General features: G+C 29.7%; 2 protein-coding genes across 7 annotated transcripts in view; one reads left to right on the top strand and one right to left on the bottom strand.

Moving 5' to 3' along the window:
• LOC149888198 (uncharacterized) overlaps nt 1–1,956 on the top strand; it is an 8,457-nt gene extending 6,501 nt beyond the window's left edge. For all 5 annotated transcript variants that reach the window (XM_090087812.1, XM_090087811.1, XM_090087810.1 and 2 more), the window contains exon 4: nt 1,543–1,956. In XM_090087812.1, coding sequence (XP_089943938.1) covers nt 1,543–1,571 — 29 coding nt within the window. In that variant the 3' untranslated portion in view covers nt 1,572–1,956. The remainder of the gene's footprint in view (nt 1–1,542) is intronic.
• Nucleotides 1,957–9,169: 7,213 nt separating this feature from the next.
• Nucleotides 9,170–16,408, bottom strand: part of LOC149888194 (uncharacterized) — an 82,179-nt gene continuing 74,940 nt past the window's right edge. The window contains exons 2-3 of one of the 2 annotated variants that reach the window (XM_090087807.1): nt 9,465–13,107; nt 9,170–9,341 (exon numbers count right to left, since the gene is read on the bottom strand). In XM_090087807.1, coding sequence (XP_089943933.1) covers nt 10,834–13,107 — 2,274 coding nt within the window. In that variant the 3' untranslated portion in view covers nt 9,170–9,341; nt 9,465–10,833. Of the gene's footprint in view, nt 14,352–16,408 lie in introns of both variants that reach the window. The other variant, XM_090087806.1, reaches the window with a different exon arrangement.

Here is a 16,408-nt window from a genome sequence, read left to right as displayed (position 1 = left end):
TTTCTTGTTTTTTTTTAGCTGAATTCTCTTTCTATCCTGTTTCTCAGACTCTTTTTCATTTTTTTTTTCTCTCTCTTGTCTGTCTTTCTAATTCCTCTTTAGCTCTCTTTTTCATTCCTAAACTAGCAATATATTCGTCATATGTGATGACTGATGAAACTTTTGTTGCTTGTTTCTGTACTTTTTTATTCCAAATTTCTTCTAGACTAACAAACACTGACTCGAAAGCACTGTCATTGGTTTGCAAAGTTTCTTGAATAAAAAACCTAACTGGTGTTAAAAATGTGTCATTTATTTTAATTGTAGAGTCTGGCTGTGGAAAGTTCTCAATACTTGCTGGAAATTCCTTTAATGGCATTTCTAGAACCATGTTCTCTTCTTGAGTTGTGGGATCAATGCCCTCTCTTTTGTCCATTTTCTTCTGCCAGTAGTAAAGTAAGACCTCTTATATTTTTGGACCTGTCCAATCCATAAGATTACGATAAGCTCTACAAGATTGTATTTGGTTATGTGTCATATAAGCTTCTAAAAGGCTTTAGGCCTTCTCAATTTTACTTAATAGTTATGCCATAACCGGAATTTTAGCGGATTCTTTGGAATACGTTTGAATTTCATTTTCTTGAATGCTAAAAAAGGGCACAAACTGCAGCATATATATCCATTTTATGTTAAAATTGAATTTTCTTGTGATTTAGCAAATAAAATGCGGAGTAGGGGCTCAAATGTCGTTTTTTTGTAGAAGAACCATAAGGTTTAGCATCCTCCATTCTGACACTACATCAATTCAATCGTTGTGTAAAATGGGTGCTATTAGGCAGCACACAAATTTGTCCCAAACCTATGGTCAAATGTGATTTGTGGCCAGTTAAAAAAAGAACAATTGGCAATGAGATGTTATTTTTCTAAAAATTTTCAATTTTAACCTCTAGGGATATAAGAAAAATTGTTAGACGCTCAATATGAGTCTTTACTTAAACTTGCATTCGCTGAACAATGGTTGTTTTTAATATTTTATAAAATTTAAAGGCTGCATAAATTGTCATTTGCTTCTTTTTTATTTTATCCAATGTTTCATCCATATCTTGTAAAAATGGCTTGTTAGATCTTTTTGGGTCTAAATCAAATATTTTTTTAAGATTTCCTTTTGTATACAGTAAAAAGAGGAAAAAAAAAGTTACATCAATTTTTCGTAAAAATATTCGATTTTACGTGTAAATAGATAGTTTTTACATGGAAGTTCCTAACTTACCACGTTCATGTGCTATTATTAATTAAAATAGTTTCTTAAAAATAAGGTTTTTTCAATAAAAAAAGCCTAATTTTTCATCATCCAAGTTTTGACGAAATGTTCAGTATAGCACAAAATATCTAATTAAAATAACAAAACCATTTTCTCCAAATATTTATTTTGCAATATACAAAATATATCATTTGTTACATTAGGACTTTCTTACAGCATAGGACTTAGTTAAGTCACACCATGGTAGGTGTTTTTTTTCTTTATTTAAAGAGTAACTGAGTAAAGTTTATGTTTGATTTTAGAGAAGTACAATCAGCTTGAAGCAGTCTGATCTTGAAAACAAATTTGTTCCCTTAATCACGTCATGGATAAGTTTTTGAAGCCTGTGTGTCTGCCAGCTCATCACATTAGAATCGAGCGTTTTGCCGGCCTGCAATCGAAAAGATTGACACCTTAAATCTTCCAAAACGTATGATCTAGTTGTAATGACAGTGCACTTTAACTCATTGGCCGTCGATACAAACAACCTTGCCGGGTTTTCGTCCAGAGCCTGGATTGAAGTTTGAATAATGTCCAGAGTATGCTGGTTCTTATATTAAAAAAAAACGTTTGTGGAGAATTCGTTATTTTTTTCTAAAGAACAAATTGGTAAAAAAAAAAATAAAAACTGATAAGTGTAATATGTTTTCATATTAAAAAACGGAATGCTCTGTTTTTTTTTTGTTTCTTTTTTTCTGTGTTTCATAATTGCAAATCAATAGACATGACCTACATTTAAATTGTTCATCATATTGTGAGCTTTTCTTAACCCAATCTTAACCCAATTTTCAATCTTGAATACTCACGTACTCTTTATTGTTAAGAAAGAACTTTCTAGTTCCTAAGAAGTAGCCAAGATGCTCAAATGAATTTAAAATGTAATGCATTAAAAATTACATTATAGAAAACTACAGTTAATTTTTTTGCAACAATATATTGCAAATTTTGCACCATCGCTTTTATGTGATGTCTGTCCATTTTAATATATCAAAAAACATGGTTATTTCATCAGTGAACTCCGCTTATAAACCACAGTTATTTTATTTTCACAAGATAACCTTTACGCAAAAAAATTTATATCTAACATGATATTGATTTTTGTAAAGGAAACAAAGATATCCAAAAACATCTGTTAAGCTTTTTTTCTTCCCAGTAAAAGACATTCAACAATAGGAAGAAAGGGTTTTGTTTTGAATTCTCTGGCTAAAATACTGCATTTGCGAAACTGACTTAGTCTTAATCTTCAAAGAATCTTGCGCTTTTTATCACTAGTTTTCCTTATTCTAATTTATTCTAATTTATTCTAATTTATTCTAACTTATATTTTACTAATGCTTCTAAATTGAATCAAGAAAAAAACAAACGGATGTGCTTAAAATGTTATGGAGTTCTTACTTTAGGACTTGTTCATTTCATTTACATCTCTAAAAACTTTTTTTCTTGTTCTATGTTGGTTTTTAAGATGCTTGAAGCAACAAGTCATGCAATTTTTGATCAATAAGTGCGAAACCTGTTGCTTCAAGTATCTTAAAAATCCAAAATGGAACAGGAAAAAACTTATAAAGATGAAAAAGCCACGATTGCTACGCATGGTTAAACCATTGGCCGTAGTGGCTGGGACTTAAGACAAAAAAGTGAGAGTACTTGTGTTAATCAAGTTTTTTTCGAAACAATCATAGAGTTTATTAAATGCTTAGAACTACCACAGCATTAAATCAAAAAAATTGTGTTTTATATTCAGAAAGCGACTTAGGTTTCAAAGTAATATATTTGAAAAATTGAAAGCTTTAAATGCTAAATTGGATGATTGTTTTACTTTCAAAGAAGAAGAAAAGCACGTGGAAGCTGGTGATATAGTAAATCAATCAATGGTTTTTATAAAGGATAACGGTGAATTTACTAAACTTACAATTCTCTAAAAGAAGTATTGACTCTCTTTCTACAATTTAAGAGTTGCTATAATTTCTGGTCAGGGTTTTTTGAAGGTCACTATGGATTTTTTTAAGCCGTCTGATAAAGCTTGCTAGAGCTAACTTGAACTTGACAATGCTGGAGTCTAGCAATATTTATTGTTGCTGATGCAGAGAGAGTATCAAAACTTATATGACATCTTAGGAAACTAGTTGATTTTTTGAACAACAAATTTTTAATTATTTTATTAAATTTGATGTGAAGTGTGCATGTTCAATTTTTGATATTTCAAGTCATCCAGGAAAAATAGTTGTCAGCAGTGTGAATGGCTATTTGAAGTTGGAGAAAAACAAATAATTGGCTCTCTTGATTACCAAATACGCAGAAGACGGAAAACGAAAATCAAAGATTTCTGATTATGATAATGTAATTATCCTTAGAGAATTATCATATCTTGAAGAGGATCCAAATATAATTAAAGAAAAATTAATTCCGGCACCTGAGTTGCATACATTTGTTGGAATAGTTACGACTTTTGAAAACAGTTTTTAAAACTATGGCCTGGCTTTGAAAAATGATTAAAATCAAATTATATAACTTTTAGAAGGTATCATGGCATTGAATTTGATGGCAACAATGCGAACAGACTCTTGGATTAGTTAGATTGTCTAGCTCGTAACATTTCTTATAAAAAAAACATGAGTTATTTCCAATAAACGGATGTTCAAGAAAGTTTGACGCAATTAATCAAACTAACTTTGGGGTAAAAATAAATGCTGATAAAGTGACAGCAAAATCCTTTTTTTTTTTCTTTACGGAGTCAGTTATAATGTGGCTTAAGTTTCAACTGAAATGTAAACTTTATTTAATTCAACTTTAATGTTATTTTGCACAATGCAACTTTATTCATAGTTTAAGGCGAATTTTTATTCACAATGGAATCTAAGTATTATGCAAGGACGCTCAGGATGTCTTAATACTTTGGAGTTATACTTTCTTTTGCTAACCCTAACTATACAAGTATTTATCATAAACGACTAATAACCTTAAAAATCCGTTCAGTTGTACAGACATTAATGAGTACCTATATAAACTATGTACGGGCATGTACGGGTAGAATCGTTTATATAAATAGGGTTCGGTTAACCGAGACTTCAGAATATCAGGTGACTTATTATGGTACAATGAAAAATTGTAAATGTTAATGAAGAAACACTTTTAATATCATTTAAAATGTCTATTTGGTTACATCGTGAGTTATTACAAGAAATCTATAAATACATTATACGTTTAATGAATGTATTAAAAAAAAATGTTTTAATGTAAAAGTTAATAATCTTTATAGTAATACTAAAAACATTGACTTTGGACGAATTAAAACCTCGATGCAAATCTCATCAAGATAGAATACTATTAATAGATCTCCAAAATGTAAAAGAATTTTTTTGCGTTTAAGAAATTGATTGTTAAACCTAAATATGTTTCGTAAAATAATAATTAGGCTGTGCTACACAAAAATATATCATGACCAGATTTTTACATATGGATGCATTTTTTTAGACGTCACGAGCAGATTGGATAAAACTTGAAAAATATTGTTGCTTTGAAAATATTATGTAATTCCTTAAAAAAAAAAGTAAGTTAATGTTATGGCAAATTACTAACAAAAAGAAAGAGTCGCCTTTACTTTTGTTATTTAGTAACCGTACTTATACTTTAAAAAGAAAATGTTGTTAAAGTTCAAAAAGCAAAAGTTAGATTTTTTGTATTTAATGACAAAAAAAAAAAATAATAATAATCTGCTGATTCAAGTGATCTCGAAAGATCTTATGATTTGAGTAATGAAATTTTAAAATCGTTGTTTTACCTCAGTTGCACAAAAAATGATCATATTGAAATCAAGATGTAGTTAAGTTCTCTCTATGTTTATTTTCTTCAACTTTCCTAAAAAAAACATTCCCTATTCAAAAGAAATTATTCAGTTTGTTCTTCTTTTTTTCTTTCCAATTGTGATCAGATTATGATTAGTACTAACGGTAGCATATTGTGTATACTTCCTCACTCTTTTTTCTTATCAACAATAACAACATTCGTAATTTAATGCTTAATAGCTTTAAAATTTACTAGAAAAGACTTACTACATTAACTGTCTTGTAACCGGCAATAAGAATATATTTAATAAATATACAACGCCTAAAAGGAAGAAAAGCGACGTTGCTTGTCTTTCTAAAAATATAAACGAAAAAATATAAAAGTAGTTTATTCAATTTAAAGAAAGCAAGAAAAGAAGAAAAAGAAGAAGAAGCAGAAGTAGAAGAAGTGGAAGAAGAAGAAAAAAGAAAAAAAGAAGAAAAGAAAAAGAAGAAAAGAAAAAGAAGAAAAGAAAAAGAAGAAAAGAAAAAGAAGAAAAGAAAAAGAACAAAAGAAAAAGAACAAAAGAAAAAGAACAAAAGAAAAAGAACAAAAGAAAAAGAACAAAAGAAAAAGAACAAAAGAAAAAGAACAAAAGAAAAAGAACAAAAGAAAAAGAACAAAAGAAAAAGAACAAAAGAAAAAGAACAAAAGAAAAAGAACAAAAGAAAAAGAACAAAAGAAAAAGAACAAAAGAAAAAGAACAAAAGAAAAAGAACAAAAGAAAAAGAACAAAAGAAAAAGAACAAAAGAAAAAGAACAAAAGAAAAAGAACAAAAGAAAAAGAACAAAAGAAAAAGAACAAAAGAAAAAGAACAAAAGAAAAAGAACAAAAGAAAAAGAACAAAAGAAAAAGAACAAAAGAAAAAGAACAAAAGAAAAAGAACAAAAGAAAAAGAACAAAAGAAAAAGAACAAAAGAAAAAGAACAAAAGAAAAAGAACAAAAGAAAAAGAACAAAAGAAAAAGAACAAAAGAAAAAGAACAAAAGAAAAAGAAGAAAAGAAAAAGAACTAAAGAAAAAGAACAAAAGAAAAAGAACAAAAGAAAAAGAACAAAAGAAAAAGAACAAAAGAAAAAGAAGAAGAGAAAAAGAACAAAAGATCATGAAGAAAAGAAAAAGAATAAGAAGAAAAATATATTAATAAAAAGAAGAAGAAGAAAGAAGAAGAAGAAAAAGGAAAATTTCAGTCGTTTTTTAAATTATGCTATTGATAGTTTTACAGAATCTCAGTCTTCTTTACCCTTTGATGTAGCAATTCTGCTGACAACATTTGTAAGAACATCAAAAAGTTCTTCTTTTGAGAGGAAAAATGAATTACTTCATTCAAACATAAGATGGTTTTGCATTTTATCATAAGTAATACGTATTTAATTGCTTTCATCCTTTCGCTTACCCCGAGTCTGCTAGTTTAAAGGGCAGAGACTTTAATTTACATCAAGGGCTTAAAAAATGGGCCGCGGATGTATAATATAAGTCAATGGTTCACAAAGCCTTATAAAGAAAAATAAAATTCAATCATAGCGTACCTACAAATCTTAATCTGGTTCGATTGACTATTCTTAATGCAATTAATACATTCTTGACGTACACAAACATGGTGGCAAACAAACAATACTACGAGCCAATAGTAATTTGCTAAAATGTGATTTTTTTGGAGGAATCAAAGTTCTTATGGTTTTCGTTTCTAGAAAAGAAAAAGTATGAAGAAAAAAAAAATAAATAAAGAGTCGCATTTAACCAGCTAAACTCCGCAAAAAAAAAAAAACTTTGAATACTTTGCTAACGCATTAAATATTCTTGCAGTCGTACTATCTTGCGTGTTTGTGATCCCCAGCACTATTGAGTTTTCTTGGCAGAAAAGGTATAGTGACAACCAACTAATTGATTTTTAGAAGTCATAAACTTTTTCATATACTTTTAAAATTAAAACATGAAATTTTACATTTGATTATTTTTAAAAGGTTGTATACTGAATTGGGGCAAGTTCGGGCAACTGATTTTTTTTTTCTTCTTTCATATATACATATCAATGGGAAAGTGTTAAATCTACCATGGAATCTTGTGGAATCTCATAGTTTTTCAACCAAACTCATGATTAAAGAAATAAAAAAAAATCAATATTGGGCACGTTTTTTAAGATGTTAGGAATGACAATCTAAAATCAAAATGCAGTACAAAAAATATTGTTTATAGTTGTCAAACATTTTAAATATAGACCTTAAAATTAAATTTTGAACTGTTTTTACCCGCATCAACCTTAATAGAGTGACACTAAAGCGAACATTTTGTGCGCGATTTTCGCAATAAAAAATAAATTAAATATGTCTCAGGAAAAGGTGCAAAAATTTATGAATCCTTAAAAATCAACCAAAAAGCAATTGTATCCAGTTTTCTGGTGATTTAAGTAATATTATAACTTAATTTATTAGCTCCTAGCAATTGTTTTTTTTGGGGGGTTTTTTGCCAGTTTTTTTCGGATTTTGACTCACTGTGCGCTATGATAGCGTGAGTTTGCTGATTAATTTCATATGATTACTAAATAATATTTGAGATTTTGGTGTGGATTGAAACTGAAAACTGAAAGAATGGTATTTATTGCATATATATAAATCCGTAGGGACTTTCTACAGTTAAACCAAAGTTTGCTTTAGCAAATCTTGATGGTGTAAGGTGTTTGCCTATATTATAACTGAAATACGTTTCGAATTGAGAATCATCTATTCCAGAGGTTATAAACCCAGGCTAAAGCTGTTTCTCTTTGTTTCTCAACTGTTTTCATCGTGCAACAAAAAATAAGAGTTGCAAAAACTATTTGTTGTTACAATAAAGCTTGTTAGACATTCAGAAGAATAAAATATGAAAGTGGTGTTTCAACGTCAACAACTGAAGATATCTTTAATCACGGAGACTTTTTTGAGGTTGTTTTGTTGCTTTGCAAAGGACAATAAAGTAAGATCACTTAAAAAACTTGATTAAAAATCATGAAAAATGTCACAGAACGTTAAAAACCGTGGCAGAGTTGCCTTAATAATTTCCTATCAAAAAAGGCGTTGGTTTATAGTTATCGGCAAAATGGCGTATGATCCTTCAAGTTATATGTAAAAAAAAGGAAGTGAGCTTAAATATTTTTTTAACGGATAAATTCTACTCAAGATGTAAAGCCGCTGACTAATCTACAGTTGTTTAAAGGTACGTCAATTATCAAAGCATTCGTCATATGTGTAGTTCATTCCTCTACTGGTAGTCTAAAACAATTTGGAGCAACTTAATGTCGGTCAAAGGATAAATCAACAAGTCCATGGGAACTTTGAGAATAAGACTTAAGCTCGTTTTTAGAACCCTCCACCTCCCCCCCACTCTCAAACGCAATGAACTTTCTCCAATGACGCTTTTGTAAACAGTTTTTTTTGATTTTAGGTTCTCATTCTAAAATTTTGAGAGAAAAAACGTCTAATAATACTTTGTGCAGAATAAATCTAAACCTAAAGACTAAGTTTTTATTTTTCACGGAAGTAAACAGTATAAATGAAAACCTAAAAATATTAAACTGTGTTATATTTCGAGTTAAATGGGTCAATAAAAATCTATACATAGTTTTGAAACTATGTATAGATTTGCTTAAACAATAACATTTAATATCCCATCCTGCTTTGCAACCTATAGACTTAGGTTGTCTATTACTATCTTAAGAAAAAAATAATTCGGGAGATTACACTACAACTACAGGTAAGGACTTGGATAAAGAAAGTTTTCCACCTTTGGTTAAAAAAACTGTCTGAATGTGGCAAAGCATTCACTCGTTTGCATGCATAATCTTGGCTTTAACATGCTGTTTTTTTCCTTACGATAAAAACTGCAATAATCAAGATAAGTTAAAGATTTCGTAAACAATCTTTCTGCAACACCATAAATGCTGAAAAATTCAGAATTGTTTTCCTTATTATATTTAACACGCAGTTAGCAATTATCCATTTTAACCACATACCTGTTAAAGCGGATCAGTTTTTGTAAAACTTTTAATTAAATTTATTTTACTTTAAATTTAAGATACAAAATAGAATAATATTAAAGTATAGTTTTCAATTTTTTCTTCATTAATAATACAAAAAAATAAAAAAATCTCATAATTTTAAAAAAATGCTCTCTACTAATTTCCGGAGTGAAATTATGTTTTCAACGTTTTTTTTTTAAGTGATGAAAATAACACTCATTTATACAAGACATTTTTTTCACATCTCTTAAACAAGCAAATACAAAATACACAATTACAGATAATTTATAAAAACATGAAAAGCAATAGGGAACTCACGCAGAATCAAAACTGTAGAAAGCAAGTTAAAAGAATATTTATTTTAAAAACAAAGTAACTTGTTTTTTTGTTATTGAAATAATTTACGTTAATTAAGTATTGGATTGGTCAGGATACATATCATTTCTCACGGCGACATACAAAGATAGAATAATATCAACAAAATATTTTTTAAATAAAAATTTTGCTTCCTCTAAGCTGTAACCCTCATCACAATACTTTCGAATACACCCTAAATAATATTCAGCTTTCTGTATTTTAGATTTTATTTCATCATTAAAACAGTTTTCTTTGATAGTTTCTAAGGCTCGTAATGTTTCTGCAAACTCTTCAGAAGATTGCACTACCACTTGTGCTTCATCAATTAACTCATCAACTAACAATGAACAGGAGTAGGTAATTTTCTCTGTTGCGTCATATCCGCGTTTAGTGTAGAGACATTTAATGTTATCAGTAACAAATTTTCCGCAATAGCGAATGGCAAAGGCGCCAAAATCATATTCCCAATAGTCATTTGATTCATGCCTAGCTGCATATAAGTTTTCGACTAACGTTTTTTTAGCCAAACTAATAATAGGAGATTGTAAATCTTGAAGATTTTTGAAAACTTTCTCTAAACCTTCAATGTCTTTTTCTTTAGACAAATTATAAAAAAGATTTTCGAAATAACTTTTTACCTCTATAGAGTGTAGTTTTGCTAAACTCATCAATTTGAATTTATCATCGAACTCATTTAGCTAAGGGCTTTTTTGGATCAAATATATATATTTTTCGGAATCATCGCACTGTATACTGTTTAGGAGTTTTAACGTCTCAAAAAAATAAGGGTTATGTATGGATATTGAATAGTCCTCCTCTCCTATTAACATAAGTAAAGTGTTTTCATTGTCCACAATAACTGCATATTTTGTTTTCAAAGCTATTTGTAAAATTTCAATTATGGAGTTTCTGCATTCAAAGTTCCTTTTATGGTATTCTAAAAAAGCTCCAACAACCTTTCTAAGGTTCGGAAGTTCTTCTTGATAAAAAAGTATCGAATGCTCACTTCGCAAAAGCTGACTCAGTCCGTATGATATAACATCAGCCAGTTCTTCGGTATGTTCACTCCAAACTGTCCCTACAACCTTATCCCATATTCTCAACGCAAGAGTAAAGTTATTTTGCCACATATCAGCTCTACACTTTAGTTTATCTGCTAAACCTTTGGAAAAGTATTCACCACATAAAGCAACTGCAGATATACCAAAGTCAATTGCCCAATAATTCCAATTCTCGTCCCATTCTTTTCTATCGACTAACTCATTTGATAACGCTTTTCTCACCATACCTTGTTCATCCTTACTAAAACTTTTTATATACTCTTTGAGCTCTTTTAACCTATTTTTATCGCTACAGAACAGTTTTAAGCTAATATCAATTATCAATTTTTTGCCATCATCGCATTTTCCATACGGTTCAAATACATTAAAGTCATAGTTTTTTTTTTTTTTTTTTCTATTAATTGCTCCACGGGAGCAGCTTGTTTATTTTTTTGATGAAAAAAATCAATATCTTCAGATTTTGATGATTTTATCAATCTTTCATGCCATGAAGTATCTAAGGAAAGTTTTTCTATTGTTGCGCGATGATCGCCCGAAAGAATACTCAAGCATCTTCGCAATACTGCAGATTCTGCTGCTCTTAACAAGTCACGACCAACCGAAATCTCACCACATAACGCTCCCCAAAATCTTCGTGCTCCTAAAAACGGATCTTGTATAAACCTTGATAGAGGTTTGCTCCTACTCAAACCTAGTTCTCCAGCAAACTCAAATATCGCTTGATAGCGTGGCATATATTGCTTATATTGCATAAATATCTGCTTCACATCAGAATCATCACTAATTAAACCAGAAATAAGTTTTAATGCTGAAAAGTATTCTTGATAAGTCTCATGGTTGAATTTAAGGAAAAATTCATTATGTTTTCTTTCAACCAACACAAGACCTGTTTCTTTTAATTCTTGAATTAAATTTTCATCATAATACCGATCTCTTAATGCTCTGGCTACCACCTCGTAATTTAAATTGAAAGCCTGTTTAAATGCAAAAGCCTGCAAAAGGTCTATGTAAAGAGAAGAAGTGACATATGTAAGGTGTTCATTTTTCAAAGGTGAGAGCTGATTTTCAATTTTTAAATGTTTCCTTAAAAAAATGGACAACTTTTTTATCATGAACTTCTCAATCAAACTGACTGCACTTAACTGAAACCCTGCAATCTTCTTTGAGGGTTTTTCGCCCTTTATTAACTCTTCATAATGCTCTAAAATTTCAAATTCAAAAGTTTCACAAAAAAGATACATCTCTAACGGAACTCCAATTAAAGATTTTACATTTGGTTTTAAGTTACTCATAGAAAACTCTTGATAGTGTTCTATCACGTTTTTAAGATGATCGTCAATAGGATTTTTTACTATAGCTGTGATGTAAGCTTTAATGTACTCATTTCTGTTCGATTGGTCGTATTCTTCAAGAGACAGAAAAAGATCAAGACTTCTATTGGCAGGCATTGGTATAGTGTGAGAAGCATATGGTCTGGTTGTGACTAGCAGATTGACTTCTTTGGGAAGATTTCCGATCCAATCTCCTAACTTTTTTATTACTGTTGAGTCCTTGATCTCATCAAAGCCATCTAACAAAATCCTCACCCTACCTGGATGCTGCATATCATCCTTTAACGCTTTCAGCTGCCAGCTAGACCAATAAACACTTGATACTTTTTTGTTAAACAACTCTGTTTCGCTTGCTTCTTCACTTTTGAACTGTAAACAAGACAAATCCAATCTTATTACCCACGAATATTGCTTTTGTTCCGAGTTTAACCACTGCATACGTTGATGTAGACAAAAAGATGATTTCCCGTAACCAGCTTTAGCGGATATAACACAAAAGTTTTTTGCACTTACATCTTCTCTCGTTACAACAGGTGCATCATCAAAGTCATAACTATCCGCAATTGGAAAGAGAGCTCCTTTAGAAGCCTCAATTGTTGCCTTACCGTTTTTAATTACGTTTAAAACAACGTAGTCATTGAACAGTATACTTTCCGAAGTTACGGTTGCATCAATACAAATTTTTGTAATATGAGATTCAGCTTCAGAATCTTGAGACAGCTCCTCTTTTCTGACAACTCTATACTTGCTATCTTTATTTACTAGTTGATGCTCAAATAAAGTTCTGCCCTTAAAATCTCCTTCCCCATCTTCTAGTGCCGATTGAAAATCTTTAGCGTTTGGTCCTTTTACAACAAACAAACGTGTTTGTACTGTAGATAGTAAATTACGCCAGTTGAATATTGGTTCTCCTTTGAGTAGTTCATTTGTAACATAAATATTATGTAACAAGCCGGAAGATAGTTCCTTTTGATTGTTTTGATTTAATATCTCATAAAGAAAGCTTACATCCTTCATAGCCTTGTAAACACCACTTGTTTTGTCTGCAAGAAACTTTTCTAGCTTAAAGCTTTTTCCTGCTATGTTAATGTTTACATCCTCTTTTCCTTCTACTGCTGTCTGTATTTGTTCATCTGATAACTCACTGTCAACGTCAATCTGTTGACCATACTTTTTAAAATTCTCATCGTGAGTGTCGCATAGCAAAATGATTTTTTTCTTATTTTCAAGTGCAATCTTTATTAGTTTTTGTAACATTTCTACCTGAGATTGCTCATAATTACTTAAGTCAAATACAACAACTTGCATTTGCTCTCCGTGCAATATAGTAGATACATATTCGAGATGCGGTGATGCTTCATGTAAAAATGCATATTGATCTTCCGAACACTTGTTTCTTTTATCGTTTGAGCTATCCTTAAATCAATACCTTCAAACTTTTTCATCTTAATTATGAGATCTTCTGAATTCAAAAATTTAGTTACTTCTTTTAATGAAGTGCCTGGCAAAGAGCGTTGTTCATTAGTATTGGCAAGAAGATAGAATCTTAAGGCGTCTCCCTCTGCGGACAATATCATTTGCGAAATCTCATCTGACAAAATTTCACATTTTTTCGTATCAACAAACCATCTAAAAACTCTCCGTTCAATTTTAGCACAAACCTCTACTGCAGCAATAGGAGTCCAAGATTTTTTATAAATTATTTTTGACAGTTCCCAAAAGTTAGGTTGCTGAACTTTTAGTATAAACTGGTCCAGAAACTCATTTATCTCCCTATCCTTATCACTTGAAGAAAGCTCTTTAATCTTTTGAGATTCACAAACGGTTTTTTTTTTTTTTTTAGAGGGTTCTACTTTTTCATAATAATCTTTAATTGCGTTTATGAAATCGGACCTAGATTCGCCGCTTTTGAACCTTAATGTTTCACCTTTTTCAAAAGCTAATTGAGGGATATCAACTGTGAAAGGTTCTAAGAAGGAACTAAAATCAACTACTCCTCTGTTGGTAAAAAAGATGAGTTTCTTATTTGTAACCCAAATATTTTTTAAGCAATACCAAGAATCAAAGTATTTTGATAGGCTAGCATCTCCCTTATGGTTATTTGTAGTGAAATCAGATTTTTTATAATCGTCAGTTCCACCTTCCTTAGAACTGTGCTTTGCCTGTAAAAGAAGCATTTCGTCGTCATATTTTAAAACTAAGTCATCAAATTTCCCATATTCCTCGGCTTCTGAGATCAACTCGAATTTTCTCGAAGAACCAGATGCTTGTATTGCAACCCATGTTAATAAACTCGATTGGTATAAATTGCCGTGTAATGATCTTTTTAGGCCTCCAGGTGTCAACTTATTTTGGGATATATCTGCACTTGTAGCCTCAGTTGTTTGCACTGATTTTTTTTCCGCCATTTACTTTAACATTCTTTCGAATTTCAATAAGTCATTTAAAGATACTCGAGTCTTTAATTGATACCGCACGCATTGACTACTTTTCTTCTCTTTTTCTCCCTATCAAATTGGTAGTATAAATTTTATCTGATTTAAAGTTAAATTAGCATATTATAAAACGGCAGTTTATTTTAATAAATGACTAATAAAACAGTTTAAGTATGATGAAGAATTTACCAGAATAAATTAGATAAAGAAAACAAGATAAAAATTAAAATTTATAAAAGTAAGCTTAAAATTCGGATTGCAAAAAACATCTATACATACCAGCAAATACAAACATATACACTTAAATGAGAGCGTATATAAACATTTATATATATATATATATATATATATATATATATATATATATATATATATATATATATATATATATATATATTATATATATATATATATATATATATATATATATATATATATATATATATATATATATATATATATATATATATATATATATATATATATATATATATATATATATATATATATTTGTTAAAATTAACATAAAGGTTGTGTCTCTTTAATGAATTCCTGTCATTATTTCTCTTCAATAGATGCATTCTCCTAAATAAGATTTTTTAGATGAAGTTATTAGTCTTTTGAAAGTGGACACCATCACACCTGACTTTTAGTGCAAAGTGGTGTTCCTTTGCACTATGTGATGGTAGTTGCTTCAGTAAACTTATTTCAACTTTTCGATTGGATTTATGCTCTTCAATTAACATAATTAAGTTTGAAATGACATTATTTGATTAATAAATTGATTGATTTCAACTTTAAGTGCTTTTGTGTTAGTGTCTTTACAATTTATTTTTAACTACTTTAAAATAACTCAATAAAGAAGCCACATGCTTCATGTGAAAAAAAAATATTGTCATCGTCCTGATAGTTAAATTCAACCTCTGCAGGTTGAAGGTAATCCATGGTAAAATGTTCTTTTCTGTTGAGAAAATTACCACTCTATGCGATAACGAAATTTTAATTCACAAAAGCACAACGTTATTACTTTCATCGAAACTTTATATTATCACCTTTTAATTGAGAAAGTAAGGTATAAATAGCAAGTATAAATATTACATTCTAGTTTTTATATTTAGTATTAGTTAATGAAACATGTTTTATCTTATGGTTTCAAGCAACAAAATCAACAAACTAAACACCTACCAGCGGTTTTGAGAAAGAAAAACGACTTTTTGTCATGAAGAATAGCGTTTCTCAATACTGTTGCTGAAGGCGAGCAGTTGTGCAAAGAGACCAACACAAAACATCAGCTTTTTTTTATGTTTTTTAATAAAATGCATATTATATTTACATACATAAAGCAATTAAAAATACGAATGATACTTAGATCAACTTTACTATATATCCGGTTACTTAATAACGTAAGTTTAATTTTGAAGAGCTGAAATCAATATGCCAAACCTACTTGCTTGAATAAAAATATTTATTTTTTTCTTTTTCAACATTTTCCAAAACCTTTTTGTATAATCACGTTTTTGTATAAAGTCTGAAAACTTGTAGTTCAAGGAAAAGTTGAAAGTATTAGCAAACATCAAAAAAGTCAAATCAAACATGTATCTTAAATTAAACAAAAAGATTTTTCATGAACAGCCAGAAAGTTTTTATTTTTAAAATCTTTTTTTTTAAACTAAGGAGCTTATTAGAATTGTGCTCAAAACGCTCCACGTTTGGTTCGAAACGAAAGATAAGAAAAAACACGCCACCTTTTGATCACAACGGAAAAGTTGCACTCCATCTGTTTCACAGCATTATTAATAACACCATCGTTGGATTTGTTTTACAAAACTCATGATGATAACAATGATTCGAAAGCATAACAACAAAACAGAAGATTAAAATCAAACATTCTTTTTGTAATATTATAACATAATATTCTACATTAAAAAGACACATTGAGATTGTGTGATAACTCTGCTTTTTCAAAACATCATAAGAAAGCAAAGGATGAGGAAACTGGAAAAGTATTTCTCTACAATTATTGTCACTACAAGTTCACCATTCACAGCTTTTTTTTATTAATTTAGATTTTTAATTTAGATATCAATCATTGCCATTTAACTGAAAAGAATCCATGAAACAATTCAAAT

The sequence above is a fragment of the Hydra viridissima genome, unplaced genomic scaffold (genome assembly GCF_058129835.1).
Source record: "Hydra viridissima isolate aposymbiotic clone 2 unplaced genomic scaffold, HvirCarnegie_v1 scaffold_5, whole genome shotgun sequence".
Taxonomy (NCBI): domain Eukaryota; kingdom Metazoa; phylum Cnidaria; class Hydrozoa; order Anthoathecata; family Hydridae; genus Hydra; species Hydra viridissima.
Note: the sequence above shows the minus strand (reverse complement) of the source record. Positions and strands in the feature narration are given on the sequence as shown.